The sequence below is a fragment of the Lissotriton vulgaris genome, chromosome 5 (assembly GCF_964263255.1).
Source record: "Lissotriton vulgaris chromosome 5, aLisVul1.2, whole genome shotgun sequence".
NCBI classification, from domain to species: Eukaryota; Metazoa; Chordata; class Amphibia; order Caudata; family Salamandridae; genus Lissotriton; species Lissotriton vulgaris.
In genome coordinates this window covers 296,073,748-296,088,439 of record NC_141693.1, presented here as the reverse complement: position 1 = coordinate 296,088,439, position 14,692 = coordinate 296,073,748, and the positions used below count along the sequence as shown (strand labels likewise).

General features: G+C 47.5%; 1 protein-coding gene across 1 annotated transcript in view; it reads left to right on the top strand.

Moving 5' to 3' along the window:
* The window catches only part of LOC147710751 (uncharacterized), a 58,203-nt gene extending 56,802 nt beyond the window's left edge, over positions 1-1,401 (top strand). Inside the window, exon 5 of the mRNA XM_086921473.1 lies at positions 695-1,401. Coding sequence (XP_086777599.1) covers positions 695-860 — 166 coding nt within the window. The 3' untranslated portion in view covers positions 861-1,401. The remainder of the gene's footprint in view (positions 1-694) is intronic.
* Positions 1,402-14,692: the final 13,291 nt, after the last annotated feature.

The following is a 14,692-nucleotide window of genomic DNA, read 5'->3' as shown; positions in this document are numbered from 1 at the left end:
GTAGCCAACACATGCCATGGGAGGGCAGTCACAGTCTCGGGCAGAACAGCATTTTAGGTCACCAGAATAGCACTGTCCGGAGACAGGTATGTGCAATGGGAGGACAGGCACAGACTCGGGTAGCACAGACAGAGACCAAAGTGTCTCCTCTAAATAAGTGCCAGTGAGGCCCACTGGCGTTGATTAACCTCTGTTGGGCATAGAAAGGAAAGAGGAGCCAAAGCAACCATGGTTTCATACCATGTCTCTTAGGATCACAATAAATCAATCTTTATTTTTTTTTTAATTATCAAAACTTGATATTCCGCCATCTTTAAAGCAACACATAAAAAGAAACTTCGAACATGTGGGAGGGGCTTCAGAGGGAAAATATGATCGCCAGAATAAGCCTCCACATAGTAGTGATCTGCGGCCTCCTCCAGAGTCCCTTCGCATTCTCAGACTTCCATGTTAAAAATCTCCTGCAATCAGGACCCCTTCTGACCTTCCACAGTACTGATTTCTATGAAAATCAATGTTTGGAATCTAAATTAGTGCATAGTTTGGAGGTGCATTTCACAGCTGTTCTTTCATTCGCCACCATGAACTTTACTGCCTGTGAATGGAGAAGACGTTTTGTCTGAGTGTGTGTGAAATACTGCTATGTGCTTTTATTTCCTTGAAACTACATGCTTTTTGTCTCTACTTTTCGCAGGTATGAGATGAAAGGGTCGCAGTTCCATTATGAAGCCCGAAAAAACAATGAACTGTTGAGGGGCAGCAACGACTTCCAGTCCTTGTACGACTACAGGCAAGAGCTGGCGGCTGGTTCCCGGGACTTCCAACAGATGGTGCAGCCTCCTGAGATGGACTCTCTTTGAATACATAGGCGAAGGACGCAAACAACTGGAAACCAAAGAGCAGGGGGTACAAATCATAAAATTCTCTGACCGTTTGTGGGTGATTTATCGATTTGAGCTTGGGTTGGTTGAGAACATATTTTGTAGACTCCGAGTGTGCTAAATCATTACAAAAAATGGATGCATTTTTTTCTATAAATATGACTGTTTTCGTGCTCTTCAAGAACATTGATGAGCAAGCACTATGTTTTTTTTTCATCAAAGAATCAGATTTTTTTTTATCACAGAAACCAAATTTGAATGTCTAAAGACAGAAAAAGGATCGAAGAAATGATGTGGCTAAAATCACACTTCTGGGGTAAATTGCAAAGCTTTATAGTTTCTTATCAATAATCTCCATTAAACAGAAAGGCTGCGTGTGAATGTTCTGCACAAGAAACAAATCGTAGGATCTCAACTGCTAATCACCCTTTTGGACGACTGTGGAGGACTATTATTGTTTCCAGTTTGCTTTTGTTAAATGCTAACCCTGTGTGTTCATTAAAAAAGTCAAACTTGGGAATCAAATTTCTAATTCAGTGGTGTCTGCTTCGAGGATTGGAATGTTGGATATATTGGATTGTTTCGAGAAAAACCGTCATTTTTATATCGAAAGCTCTGAAATATAAATATAATTTGCCTTCCTTAGGTGAGGCATAAAAGTGACGACAATGCTTCCTTTCACTGCGATTTGTCAAATATTTTGCCCCACTACACACAACATACTACACACAAAATATAAAGTGCATTACGTACATATATATAAAAAACAATGGCTTTCATTGACGGTTATATGGTGGCTTTGTGAGAATAAGAGTATTATCTTAAAATTGAGGAACAAGCAACGGTGCTCCCAACACTAACTTAGGGAAAAAACGTTTAATGGATGTAAAAGACACACACAATTATAGTCGTTGTGCTCAGTGCTCACACAGTGTTAGATCATAAAGTGAAAGAGTATTTGTATATGTTATCTTATGTTATATCCATTTGTATAGGGCACTAATCGCCCGTGAGGGTATTCAGGAACTTGAGCAGCTGTTTAGGTAAGTGTCCCTCAGAGTAATCGAAGAGACGGGTCTTCAGCTTGTTGCGGAACTCATGAAGTGAGGAGTGATGTGTATACAGAGAAGGTAACAGGATAACTCATCATAAACAATGAACAGGAAGCATCTTAGTTTAAAGTCCTAAGTTTCTTAACCTCATGTGTTAACTGTATTTCGACCCTTTAAAAATAATCCAGAAGACATCATCTGGACAATTCGTTATTTAGAGTCCAAACACCATGACGTAGGCATAAGGAAGTGTGCCATCGGATCACACTGCTGCAGGAGGAGTTTATCTAGGGCATCACTGGATCAAAGGGTGCCACCCGATCAAATAGATGGTTAAAAGTATAGTGTCTGGGTATGCAGGAATCAAGGTGTCTTCACAGCGAATTTGCTGGATGAGGATTGGTAAGAAAAGACTTTAGCACTGAGAAAGTTGGTGAGGGTCTAGATTTGAAAAAGCATGCACGAGGTGTATGACTGGTGCCAACAAATCACATCAAAAGATAAGTTACTGCCAGAATCAAATCACTGCCAACTATATTGACTCTGATAGTAGGGTTCTCAGGTCTTGACCATCATTAATATTCACTCAATAAAGCTTAAAACGTTCAGTGTTTCAAGATTGTTTAAAAGAGTGCATTCTACATGATAGTAGCTCTGCCTCGTGTACTAAATTGTCTTGTTCCAAAATAAGAACCACAAGTCCAAATCAGGCTTACTTATCTGATGCACACATGATTTCAGAAAGAGAAATGCATAATCAGTATTATTGGCTCAAAAAGAGTCGAGGGGAGTCATATTTGAGAGCAGATTTCCCAGTTTAGTATTCAAGTTCTGCAAAGCAGCAAACTGTATTGCCTCAGTCATTTGTGGATCACACATCCGATTTCTATTTTAAAATGTTTTATCAAATGCTTACTGGGCCCCAGACCCTCCACTATTGGTTATGAGGTTGCCATCACAGATTCAGACTCTTATTTGGCTTGTGAATCTTCATCACATCACAAGTTTTCTGTTTGTGGTACTTTTACTGTGTGTATTCAGTAAGTGTTCCTTAATCATTTTTATGAATGTGAATTATTGTGTTCGATGTATTTTGGCAGGAGTTCTTATCAAATCAGTTGTATTCAATTTACATTACTTGTCATGTACTTGACCTCCATGTGGTAATCAAGTTAGATAAGTGTAAGTATTGAGTGCTCATCTTAACCATATATTCTGGACTGTTGGGACACACGTTGGATAAATGTTAGTTATCCAGTATTATGGGTGTCTTTCATAGATTCACATGCCTGAATCATTCCCCGTCGTCGAGACGTTAGTCTCCGGTACATAGAAAAGTAATGTCCTATAGACATACATAGAGAATAGTAGGCCTAAAGGCCTCACCTTAGTAACATATCCATGTCCTTTTTGTAAACAGGACCAAAATCTAGATAAGAGCCAATCGGCTATCACCTCCCTCTAGAGCTTGTAGTCTTTCCTAGCCAACTAGATCAGCTTGGGGGACTTGCATTTAACTGCTTTAATTAGTGCAGATTTCTTTTGTCTGCATTTTTTTTAGTACCAGCCTGTGTTACCCTTAGGCCTTTGGCACTCCCTTTGTGCAGTACCTCTGTTTTGTACTAGGAATAAGTTTCCCAATGTCTTAATTGTGTCACAAAAAACTACAGATACTTCAGAAGAATCCAGGGTAATAATGTCCAACTTTGTCTGGGCAGCTGCCAAAAGTGCCCCTATGCTCTGAACTTTCTCTGAACTTTCCCCTCGTCCAGAACAACTTTACAGCATTTAAGGCGCCTCCCGCAGTTTGATGGAAAAACTTCTGAGGTTGACAATGTTTTGATTGGTTCGACCGGTCCCTTTACACACGGCCACACGGGGTGTAAGGTCAGAGAGAGCGGATTGTGATCACTATCCACAGTGGCCAAGACTTCCATATCATGCAAGAAGCTCTACAGCTTGAAGTCTAGGAGGATATAGTCAATCCTTGAGGAGTGATTTACCCTATTAAACGTATGGGCTCCAGATCGGTCGAGATGGTTCTACCATTTACCGCCTTTAAGCCTAATTCCATGGCTAAGGTGTTCAGCTGTATGGCCCGTTGGGACCACCTCTTTATCGGTTAGATTGTTAGTGTGGGTATACCCCTCCAAGCGTCCTCTTCGGTGATATCCAAGATGTCCTCTGCCGCGAGGGGCTCGAATGTGCAGTTGAAGTCCCCCGCGACCAGGACATGCATGCTATCGTGGCACTGCCTGAGTTCGTTTTCAATGATAGTTACTGTTGGAGATGAAGAACCACCTTTGGTGCCCCTGGCATAAATATTAAATATTTATAGGGTTCGCCCTCTCCGTGGCCCCCTAGCTGAGATTCTTAGTATATCTGGAGAGTTAGTTTGCTTTTGTAAAATGTGACTACCCAGAGAGATACTAACCCATATGAGAAGACCTCCTAAGGGGCAACATCTCCCTGTAGGGGGGGAAACTGCTGGTACAAAGTAAGTGGTATAGCCGACCTTGTGGCAAGGCTCCATACTCCAGGTCTCTTGAAAGACACCGATCGCAAAAGACTCAATCAGGGTATTCCATTCAGGTAGGTCTAATTTCCTGGAGATACCCGCTATATTCCAGCTGAGGATCCTAAAAGCAGTGTCAGCTACAGCTGGCTCCAGGAAAGGCTGTGTTGGTACTAAGGGAGGGCCACCTCAGTCTCCGATGGGCTCTGTTGTTGAATACGACAAGTTGGCAACATGTGGGCCAGGGAAAACTACCAACCTGGTAGGTTGCTCAGGTGGAGCCAGGCTGGTCACTATGGGACCATCCTGGTGGGCCTGTATGATAAGCATACTGGACCTAATTTAGATCTCCAGTGATGGGCCCTCTGTCTCAGCAATCCTACGGCTGTTCCGGGTGGGTGGAATATCAGACACTGGTCTATTTCTAGGGCTGAAAACATTTAAGGAAAGAGCACTGTCAAGGGTATGGGTGGCCCTGGGTGATTTGCTAGACTTCCTCAACTCTCTAAACCTGATCATATCCGCTACAATTGTTAACGTTTTGTCGGGGGGGGGGGGGTGATCACCATGTCAATAGCCACGGACCATCCCATAAACTTCTGGGCCTCTGTTAGGAACAAAGGTCATATGGGTGTGATAGTTGTTAGGGTAAGAACCGCTTTGCCTCTCACCCCACAATGGGTGGCGATCATTCTGGGGACGTACAGATTGCAAGTGAAAATAGCTTAGGTCGTATGTGCCTCTGCTATCATGGCCATACTGTTGGTTACAAATAAACCTTGCGACCCAGGCGTCCCTGAAATTAACCAGGATGCAATCCCCCAGAGCATCTTTGGTCCTATTGCCAACCCAACTGACCCTTCTTACATGGAGAACCTGGCCGTCAAGTTGGCTTGGAAGGGGTCTATTCTCATTTAACCAATGCATGGTTTTATTTTTAAGCTCATGGTATGATTCTAGTTTGCCAGCCTTGAGCTGTGAGACTCCTGTAAGCACAACTACATAGGACAGACATTCGGGCGGTAGATTAATGTGGGATAGGTTGGTATCATCATTCACAGCAGGGATGGACTTTTGGGCTAATATAGGTAGATTACTACAATGTCCCGCTATTTTACTTGAGGTGGTGTTAGTTTCCTGTCTCTGCATGGGTACACTTTGACGGGGTCCTTTTGCCCCTTTGGCCATGGTCGGATTGGAGAATATTCTAGTGTGCTGGACACAGTGGGTTGGTGTAACTGATACTACAGCATTTATTCCGGACATAGGCCCAGAGGCTACCTCTGGCGTTTTGGGTGCCTTCGCCTCTGTGGATGTAAGATCCACCAGTTGGTTTTCCTTAAGTTCACACACATCCTGCCTGTTCTTAGAATGTAGTTTGATTAGTGTCTTGAGGGAAAAGAAATTATCGAGTGTGGCTTACTCAAATCTATCCAGCCTTTCCGTTAATACCTTCACCCTCTCGAGTACAGGGAGTATCCGGGATTTCACAATTTGCTCTATCTGGGCAATGGGGGGAATCTGAGGTAAGGTGCCTGTTATAGAGGTTGGCTTTGAGCTAAGATTTACCAGCTCAGTTGAATTTCGCAAAGTCTGACTACCAGTCAAAAATTCACCTCTTCCTCTTGTAGGCATGAGTTTCTCTGACCTCCCTAAACCCAATGATTTCTCACTTCCCTTGAAGGTTTTTGCCTTAAACTTCTTAGAGGTCTTAAGACATCCCCCCTTAGTCCACTTGCAGCTCTTTTCCTTTTAATGGGTGCTATTCTAGGACCTGCAACAGTCGCTGGGTCTGATTTCACAGGAGTGCCCTCGGGGATTATGGGGTTGCTAGTAGAGGCGTGTTCCTCGTTCGATGTGTCTGGCCCCAATACAGGCGGAAAATCAGACTGCTTGGGAGATTCTAGTGCATTAAGCCTCTCCAGGCTAGCCCTTATGCTGCGTGAATTTGGCTGTGCTTTACCAGGTGTAACACCTTCAGTGTGCTCGTCAATATTAGCAGGGGAGACGGCCAGTGCTAGTGGCCCCAAAGAAGAACGCTTGCGATTAAGTGGTTCAAGGGAGAGGCGACGCTCTGTGATAGAGACTTCCTTTTCAAGGACCGAGTATGCTCGGGTGATGAACAGGTCAAGCATGCCAATAACGCAACCTCCCCCTACCCGCCTACCCTTTCCAGAGCGGGTAGACATTGGCATTGGCAATACTTTTGTCAATATGGTGTAATGCAAAAGTCAATACAAATCGTCCAAATACCTTTCAGGGGTCCATAAGTTATACCAGTGATTAGAGGGGTGGCCCAGCCCGGCCTACACCGGCTTCCGACGGCCACAGACGGCCCGCCCTTGTCCCGGGCTTCTCCTGGGACGCTCCCGCGCAGCGGCTCAGGTAGGTAGCTAAATAGTGTCCGTAGGGAGTGGGCGGAGCTCAAGGAGACAGCCAGGTGTGGAACTAGCCCAAGTGCTCCTGGGACTAAGAGTCCTGCACTAGGGCTGCAGCGTCTCCTCTTCACCAGCGTCCCCCTCTGAGTGGTGTTTTGCAGATTCTAACGGCCCCCAAGGAAAGACAAAAGCGACAGCAACAGTACGCCTCAATAACGATGTGGCACCCGCGGAGCGGGTGTGGCAAGGCGCTTTGAGGCGTCCGTGGGGAGTGGGCGGAGCTCAAGGAGACAGCCAGGTGTGGAACTAGCCCAAGTGCTCCTGGGACTAAGAGTCCTGCACTAGGGCTGCGGCGTCTCCTCTTCACCAGCGTCCCCCTCCGAGTTGTGTTTTGCGGATTCTCACGGCCCCCAAGGAAGGACAAAAGCAACAGCAACAGTTCGCCTCAATAACGATGCGGCACTACTGCAAATAGTGCTTTAGAGGAATTTTTTGCACTCTCAATCTGTCTGGTGAAATAATCCCTCTTTCCTGATATTAGTGAATTTTTATATTGTGTTAGGGCAGTTCTGTACGCTTTTCTCTCGATGAGTGATAATTTGCTCGCCAACACATTTCTAGTCTACAACATTTTTGCTTTTCTTTCCGTAGTGCGTCAGAAAACCAGGGGGCAGAGGGGGTGCTCCTGTTCCCTGACGATTTCTTTGTGGGTATTGAGGCTTTAACTGGTTCAGTAAGCCATTCAGTGTATTTGGTGGCAGCTAATTCTGAGTGACCATTTAATTGTGGTCGTGAGCTCTCCAAATGTGCACGGAGGATCGTTTTATCCATTTTACTCCACTCGATAAGGATGGAGGCAGGGGGATTGGAGGTACCTCCCAGCCCCACGGTAGGGACTGGAAGATTGAACTTAATTAACGTATGCTCTAAACCATGTCAAAGGAAGGATTTATTTTAGTATCAGACCATGGGCCGAGGTAAAGATACCATCAAGCGTGTGCCCCGCCTCGTGAGTGGGGGTCTGTACAAGTTGAGTTAGTCCTACAGCTCCCAATGTGTCTAGAAGTATCCCTGTCTCCTGGTTATCCTTTTCTTCAAGGTAGAAATTAAAGTTACAGAGGATGGTGAAGTCATTGTTTAAAAGAGTGGGTTTCAGAAGGCTATCTAGATTTGAGGTAACGGTGCTTCTAGAGCCTGGAGGACGGTACAATAAGATGCCTATAAAAAGTCCGCCTTCGGCTGCGTTCGAGCGCAAAATGAAGAGCCTTGTATAAAGGCGTGGAGATAGGATGGAAAATTACTGGTAAGTGCTCCCTAAAGATAATTGCTACCCCCGCCTCGTTTTAAAGTCCTATCGACCCTGATAGCCTGAAATCCTGCAGGGTTGCTGTGACAAGGTCAGTGTCGGAGGCAGCATCTGCCCAAGTTTCTGTTATGAAAAGTATGTCTAAATCAAAGTTTAAGATCATGCGAGCAATTTCATACTTGTGCTTTTCCAGGGACCTGACATTTGTAAGGCCACAGTGAATTTCAGCACTCTCAGCGAGTTTGGAAGAGTTTAGACTCCGGAAAAATTTGGGGGGCTGAAAGGCACTAATCCTTTGTGGTTGCAGGAGTGTAAAGCCGCAGGGACAGTTTGCGTTACCTTCACCAGGAATGGACGGGCAGCAATTCTCACTGGGATTATTGAGGAAGTGTAGCCCCCTTGCGGTATATCTGAGCGCATGCAGAATTTAAAAGAACCGGGGTTCTGGCCCTGAGCCCGGTTCAGACGCGGACGGGCACAGATAGGCTTGTCTTAGGCGCGCCTTAGGCGCACCAGCGGCGCACCTGATGAGCACGTCCGCCCCATTGGCCGTATTATGCTTAGTTCCGGTGGACGACTCAACCGCGTCCTAACCGGATGTGACTTGTGGGCAGAAGTGAGGAGAAAGTGTTGGTGGTGTGTCTGCCCTACGAGCAATCAGCACAGCAGCCGTGGCTGACCGGGGTCGGCACTCACTCAGTGCTGAACAGGCTAACGTGCAGGCTATCGGTTAGAACAATATAGATTTTAAAATAGCAGCTATAAATGTCTAAAAGCAGTGATAAATGTCTAAAAGCAACATTAAACAATAAACAACGCAACCCCAATAAAGTCAGTTAAAATATCGCATGAGGCAGGCTAAAAAGAGCGAGGCGGCAGCAGGGCCAACTTGAGTCCGCTGCGCGTCTGCCCAATCGGCCCTTTTATGCTTAGTTCCGGTGGACGACTCAACCGCTTCCCAACCGGATGTGACTTGTGGGCGGAAGTGAGGAGAAAGTGTTGGTGGTGTGTCTGCCTTCCACGCAATTGACACAGCAGCGGGTCCTAGGTCTGATGGCCACCAGGAGTCATTCTATGTGTTGCTGCTGTTGCCAAAGATCAGTACTTCTGTCTTGTCTGTGTTCCACTGCAGGCAGTTGTTCTTCATCCAATCAGCAACGTTTGTTATGCATCTGTGAAAGTTGGTTCTGGTGATGGTGGGGTCGTCGTTAGTAGGAGGATGAGTTGGGTGTCATCTGTGTAGGAAATTATGCTGAGACTGTGGGATCTGACAATGTTGGCCAGTGGGGTCATATATGCATTGAAGAGCGTGGGGCTGAGGTATGAGCCCTTTGGGCACCACAGATGATCTCTATGGGTTCAGAGATGAAAGGTTGAAGGTAGGTCCTCTGGTTTCTTCCGGTGAGGAAGAAGATGATCCATCTGAGCACGCCCCTTGGATGCTGATGTGGTGGAGACTTTTGATCAGTGTGTGGTGGGAATATGTTGTCAAAGGCTGCTGAGTGGTCGAGGAGGATCAAAGCTGCTGTATTTCCTTGGCCAAGGAGGGTTTGAATGTCATTGGTTGTTCCGATTCGGCCTTTCTCAGTGCTGTGGTTGCTGCGGAATCCTGCTTGGGAGACGTTGAGGAGCTGGTTCTGCTCCAGGTGTGTCATGAGTGGTCTGCTGATATCCTTTTCCAATGCCTTAGCTAGGAATGGGAGCAAGGAGATTGGCCAGTAGTTTTTAAGTTCGCTGGGATCGGTGGACAGTTTTTTGGCATATTTCCAAGTGTGTGGAAATATTGACGGTGGTGATTGACGTGTTTACTTTCAGAGGTCGAAGATGTGTGTGGGCATGCGTCTGAGGGAGCTCCTGAGACGATCGATTTCATGATGGAGGTGGTGTCCTGGTAGAGACATGTCTGTGGTCAGTCTATGCTTTGTGCTAGTTGCAGTGGGGTGTGCCTGTCGAGGAAGTCCATGGGTGTAGGCTGGGGTTTGAAGTTCCTGTATATGGTTGTGTTCCTGTCAATGAAAAAGTGGGCAAGTTTATCGCACAGCTGTTTTGAGGGTGTGATGTCTTTTTTAGCTTGCAGCCGGGTTGGAGAACTCCTTAACAATGTTGGAAAGTACCTGGCTGTTGTTGATGCTGGTTTCGATGCATGGATCTAGGGCTGTCTTCTTTGTTGCCCTCAGCAGACGGTGGTAGAAGCTTAGGGAAGTCTTGAAGGGTGCTCTATTGGAGGTTTCTTTGTTGGTACGCCATTTCCACTCCAGTTGTTTGCTGTCACGTTTTGCTGCTCTGAGTTCTTGGGTGTACCACTGGCCATTTTGGAGGCTCTTCTCTGTTTGTTGCTCTTGATGGGGGTGATGCTGTTGGCTCAGTTGGTGATCCAGCCGTTAAAGTACTTATTTTCCGTGTTCCAGGTTGGTGGAGGCAGCTTAGCTGGAGGTGTTTAGGGCCTCTGTCCAGCTGGTCTCTGAGATTTCACTCCAGCTGCGGCGTGGGCGCTGGCCATCTTGGGGATGGTGGTGTGGGGGTTAGAGATGTTGAGGGGGACAATGGAGTGATCTGATCAGTCCAGGTGAGTTCTGTGGCATTGCTGTATTTGACGAGGTTGATGAAGGTGAAATGGGGTCCAGCGCGTGTCCTGCAGTGTGCATGGGGTCGCAGACAATCTGGGTCAATCCAAGGCTGTTCATTCTGTCAAGGAGGTGGGCGGTGTTGTTCTCATCCCGGGGATACTCATCAATAGTCATAATCTATGAATAATCCCTGCCCATGTGCGGGATCCCGGAGCATATAGAAAATACATATATACCTATATATGCATATGTGAAAACATATATCCATGCAGCCTAAGATATTTGTTACAATGGCCAAAATGCTGAAATTACATAGGTTTGTATAGTAGCACCTATACTCTCCCAACCCCTAAGGAAGAAAGAGAGCAGTAAACATTTTTACTACAACAATGCTTTATTGTCATAGAGAAACCTGTAATTGCAGGCAGGTATTTGTCAGTAGGCTGCAGTAGGGTATAAAGAAAATAAAGAAAACTGACACCTTGCCTTTAAGGCATTAGAGTAGGGGTACCGTGCCTTTAAGACCTGTAGGCGACCCCCTGCTCCCATGATGCACCACAGGTGGCAGTTAGGTCAGTTCTTTTTTCCGGCTCCTTCTGAGAGAATCCTGGCGTTTGAGCTCTTCAGTTTTTTTACTAAAACTGATTTTTGAAGAGATTCTTTCAGAAAATTAGACGTTTTCTGGTTTCTAAAGGCTTCTGCTACTGTTTTTGTGGACTTCCACTAATTTTTTCCAGTCAGAAAGCCAGCTTTATTCAGGAAGTGTCCTTCCTGTGAAAAGAAACTGGCACTGGCAGATCCACACTTGATGTGTATTGTGTGCCTTCCATCCTCATACAATCCTGACCAGTGCCACCATTGTCAGAAGTTCTCCAGGCAAACCCTGCGCGACAAAGAACGCTTAAAACTCCATGCTCTGCTGGAAAAGGACAAGAGTCATCAGGTGGGTGGCTATGGAGGTCCCAGGACATCGTCTTCCAGCAAGCAAGGTCTAAAGCGGCGACGTTCCACCTCTCCTGACCCTAGGAAGAGAAAGGGGACGAGAGAATCACCGTCAACGTCACTGTCGAAGAGGCCCAGACACTCTTCAGGAACACCATCTTGACGTCGAGAGGCTCCGCCGCTTCGAAGTAAGTCAGCGTAGAGGCACCACACTTCGGGCTCGAAGTCTATGGGTGCTGAGAGACCTAAGTCTCCGTCAACGTCGAGGCTTCCGTCGACGTCGAGACACTCTCCGCCACCCTCGAGGGGGTGAGTGTCGAGAGGAATGACGGCTAACATCTCGCCGCGGGCGGGTGCCCCGCCATCGAGAGGATCGTCGAGATCCCACCACTCGACGTCAAGGAGGAGGGTTGCCTTCGACACGACGTCGTGAAAGATCGCCGTCTACTCGACGTCATGGCAGATCGCCATCGACTCGACGTCATGGCAGATAGCAGTCGACTCAGCACCATAGCAGATCGATGTCGCGGTCTCCGACTCAACGCGAAGGTCGCCGTCGAGATCACCTCATCGTCATAGGTGATCGACGTCCAGACCTCACTCAACTCCGATGGTGACTCAGACATCATCAATGTCGAAGCACTCCACGTCGAGAGAAGAGGTCACAGGAATTGCGGAGTGCCCGTGGCAGTTCGGTCCCGGGTCCAGAACATCGTCAGGAGACCGGTCATAGTCTCCAGGACTGCACATTGTGGAGATCTCACCTGGAGCATCCCCCAAACCTGCGGAGGGGAGGTCCTGCAGTTTGTCGCCTCGCCATCCGAAAGGTGCTGGGTCAGGTGGCCGCAGTAGTCCTGAGTCGGATAACTCTCGCACGTATTCCCCATCTGATCCTACTCCTCAGACAAGCACTCCGGCTGGACCTTCGAAGTCTCCCCCTAGGAGATCAAGATCGCCTCCCAGGCCAAGATCATCTTCCAGACCATGGGTACCTTCCAGATCAAGATCACTTTCTACACGTCGGTCTAGGCCCAGGGGTCGTCACAGCCATCACCATGACAGGCCCCATAAGAGAAGGCTCTCAAGATCACCTACATGGTCTTCCTCTACAAGATCGACATTCCAGGACTACTCTCCAACCTTCTCCTCAACACGGCTGTCGCCCATAGATGACATTTCGACCTTTACAGATGTTTTGGGTAGGGGTGGACAGAAACTCACCATCACTTTGCATACCCCTGTGGTTCCCACGTCTGTCATCTTTGAACCCTGCATTACCGAACAGCTCCTAGACCGCTGCTACCAGTGGTGCCTGGATTCCTGGAACCGGCTATGGCCACCTTCCTCACCCTTGCGACGGTGGGTTCCGTACCATCCAGAATCGCCAAAAAATACAAGGCTCCAGCAGTGGATCCCTTGTTTCTCAGGGCTGACCCACCAGCGGACTGGGTCATTGTGGCTGCAGCCATGAAATCCCACTCTGCTTCTACCTCGTCCTCTGTGCCTCCGGAGAAGGATAGCAAACAGATGTACTCATATGGGAGGAAGAAGTGCAACACTACAGCGTCATCAATGAAGCCTCTGCCCTTCTCGAGAGATAAGACAGACTCCCTCACACGTTTCACCGAGAAGCTTCCCAAAGAAGACTGGCAGGATTTCACCGAAATTCTACAGGAAGGAGGGCTAGTAGCCAATCAAGTAATAAGATGCTTCAGATCTCGCCCCTCAAGGCTACTCCCATAGAGTCTGCTCACGACGCTCGGCCTGGCTGCGCCTCACAGGCCTCAAGCCTGATGCCCAGAAGAAAATGCTGAACCGATCATTCAATGGCTCATCCCTGTTTGGGGCTCCCTCTGATGACGAGATGAACAAAATGAAGGCTGAGATGGACACTGTCAAGGCTATTGGTCTCGAGAAAAGCAAGGAGTTCAAGAAACATTTCCATCAGGGCAACAAACGTTCATACCAACAGAGGGTTCAAACCCCTTAATGGTCTGCCCAGAACCAACAAAAATCCCAGTTCCAACAAAGACGCCCTGGGAGAGGTAGAGGCAATAACAACAAGCAACAGTCCACCTCCAAGCAGCCTCCCAAGCCTTGAGTTGTTGCTTCTTCCGCAACCGTTTGCCACTCCGGTGGAAGGGAGTGTAGCTGGTCACCTGGAAGAGTGGAAGACCATAACAAGAGACAAATGGGTGCTGAATATTGTGCAGCATGGTTACTTGCTGAGGTTCAAATCTCCTCCTCCGCAAGTGCCCCCGCAGTTTAAGCGCCTCCCTCAAATTCAAAGTCCGCTTTTGAAAAACAAAGTTTCTTCAAATCTTGCAAAAAGGGCACAGAGGAGGTCCCCCCCCCCCTCCCCCACCCATGCGAAGAAATCAGGGAGTTTACTCCCGCTACTTTCTAGTCCAAAAGCGAGGAGTAGCCAAAGAGTACAGACCTATCCTCGACCTGCGCCTGCTGAACAGGTTTATCAGAAAGGAAAAATTTTGGTATGCTAGCCCTGCACCAGATCTTTCGACACCTTCACCAGGGAGACTGGATGTGTGCCATCGACCTGCAGGACGTTTACTTTCATATACCTGTCTCAGTAAAGCATCGAAAAATTTCTCAGGTTTCAGATAGCCCGTCACCACTATCAGTATCGTGTGCTTCCGTTCGGCCTCAAATCCGCCCCACGGACGTTCTCGGTGGTGGCTGCCATCCTCCGCAGGCGGAAGATCTTCGTCTATCCCTACCTAGACGACTGGCTCCTAAAAAGCACCACACCTGTTCTGCTTCAGAGCCATCTCTCTTACTGTCTCAACCTGATGTATTCTTTGGGGTTGCACGTCAACTACAAGAAATCGGTCCTCAACCCCACCCAACGAATACACTATCTGGGCGCCTCTCTGGACTCCGCAGAGGCAAGCATGTGTCCTTTGGAGGAGAGGTTGTTATCAATGCTTTTGAAGTGCCGCACCCTGCTAGACACCCAAAGTACAACAGCCAGGCAAGTGTCGTCACTACTGGGATCGATGGCCTCGTGCATCTACATTGTGCCCAATGCGT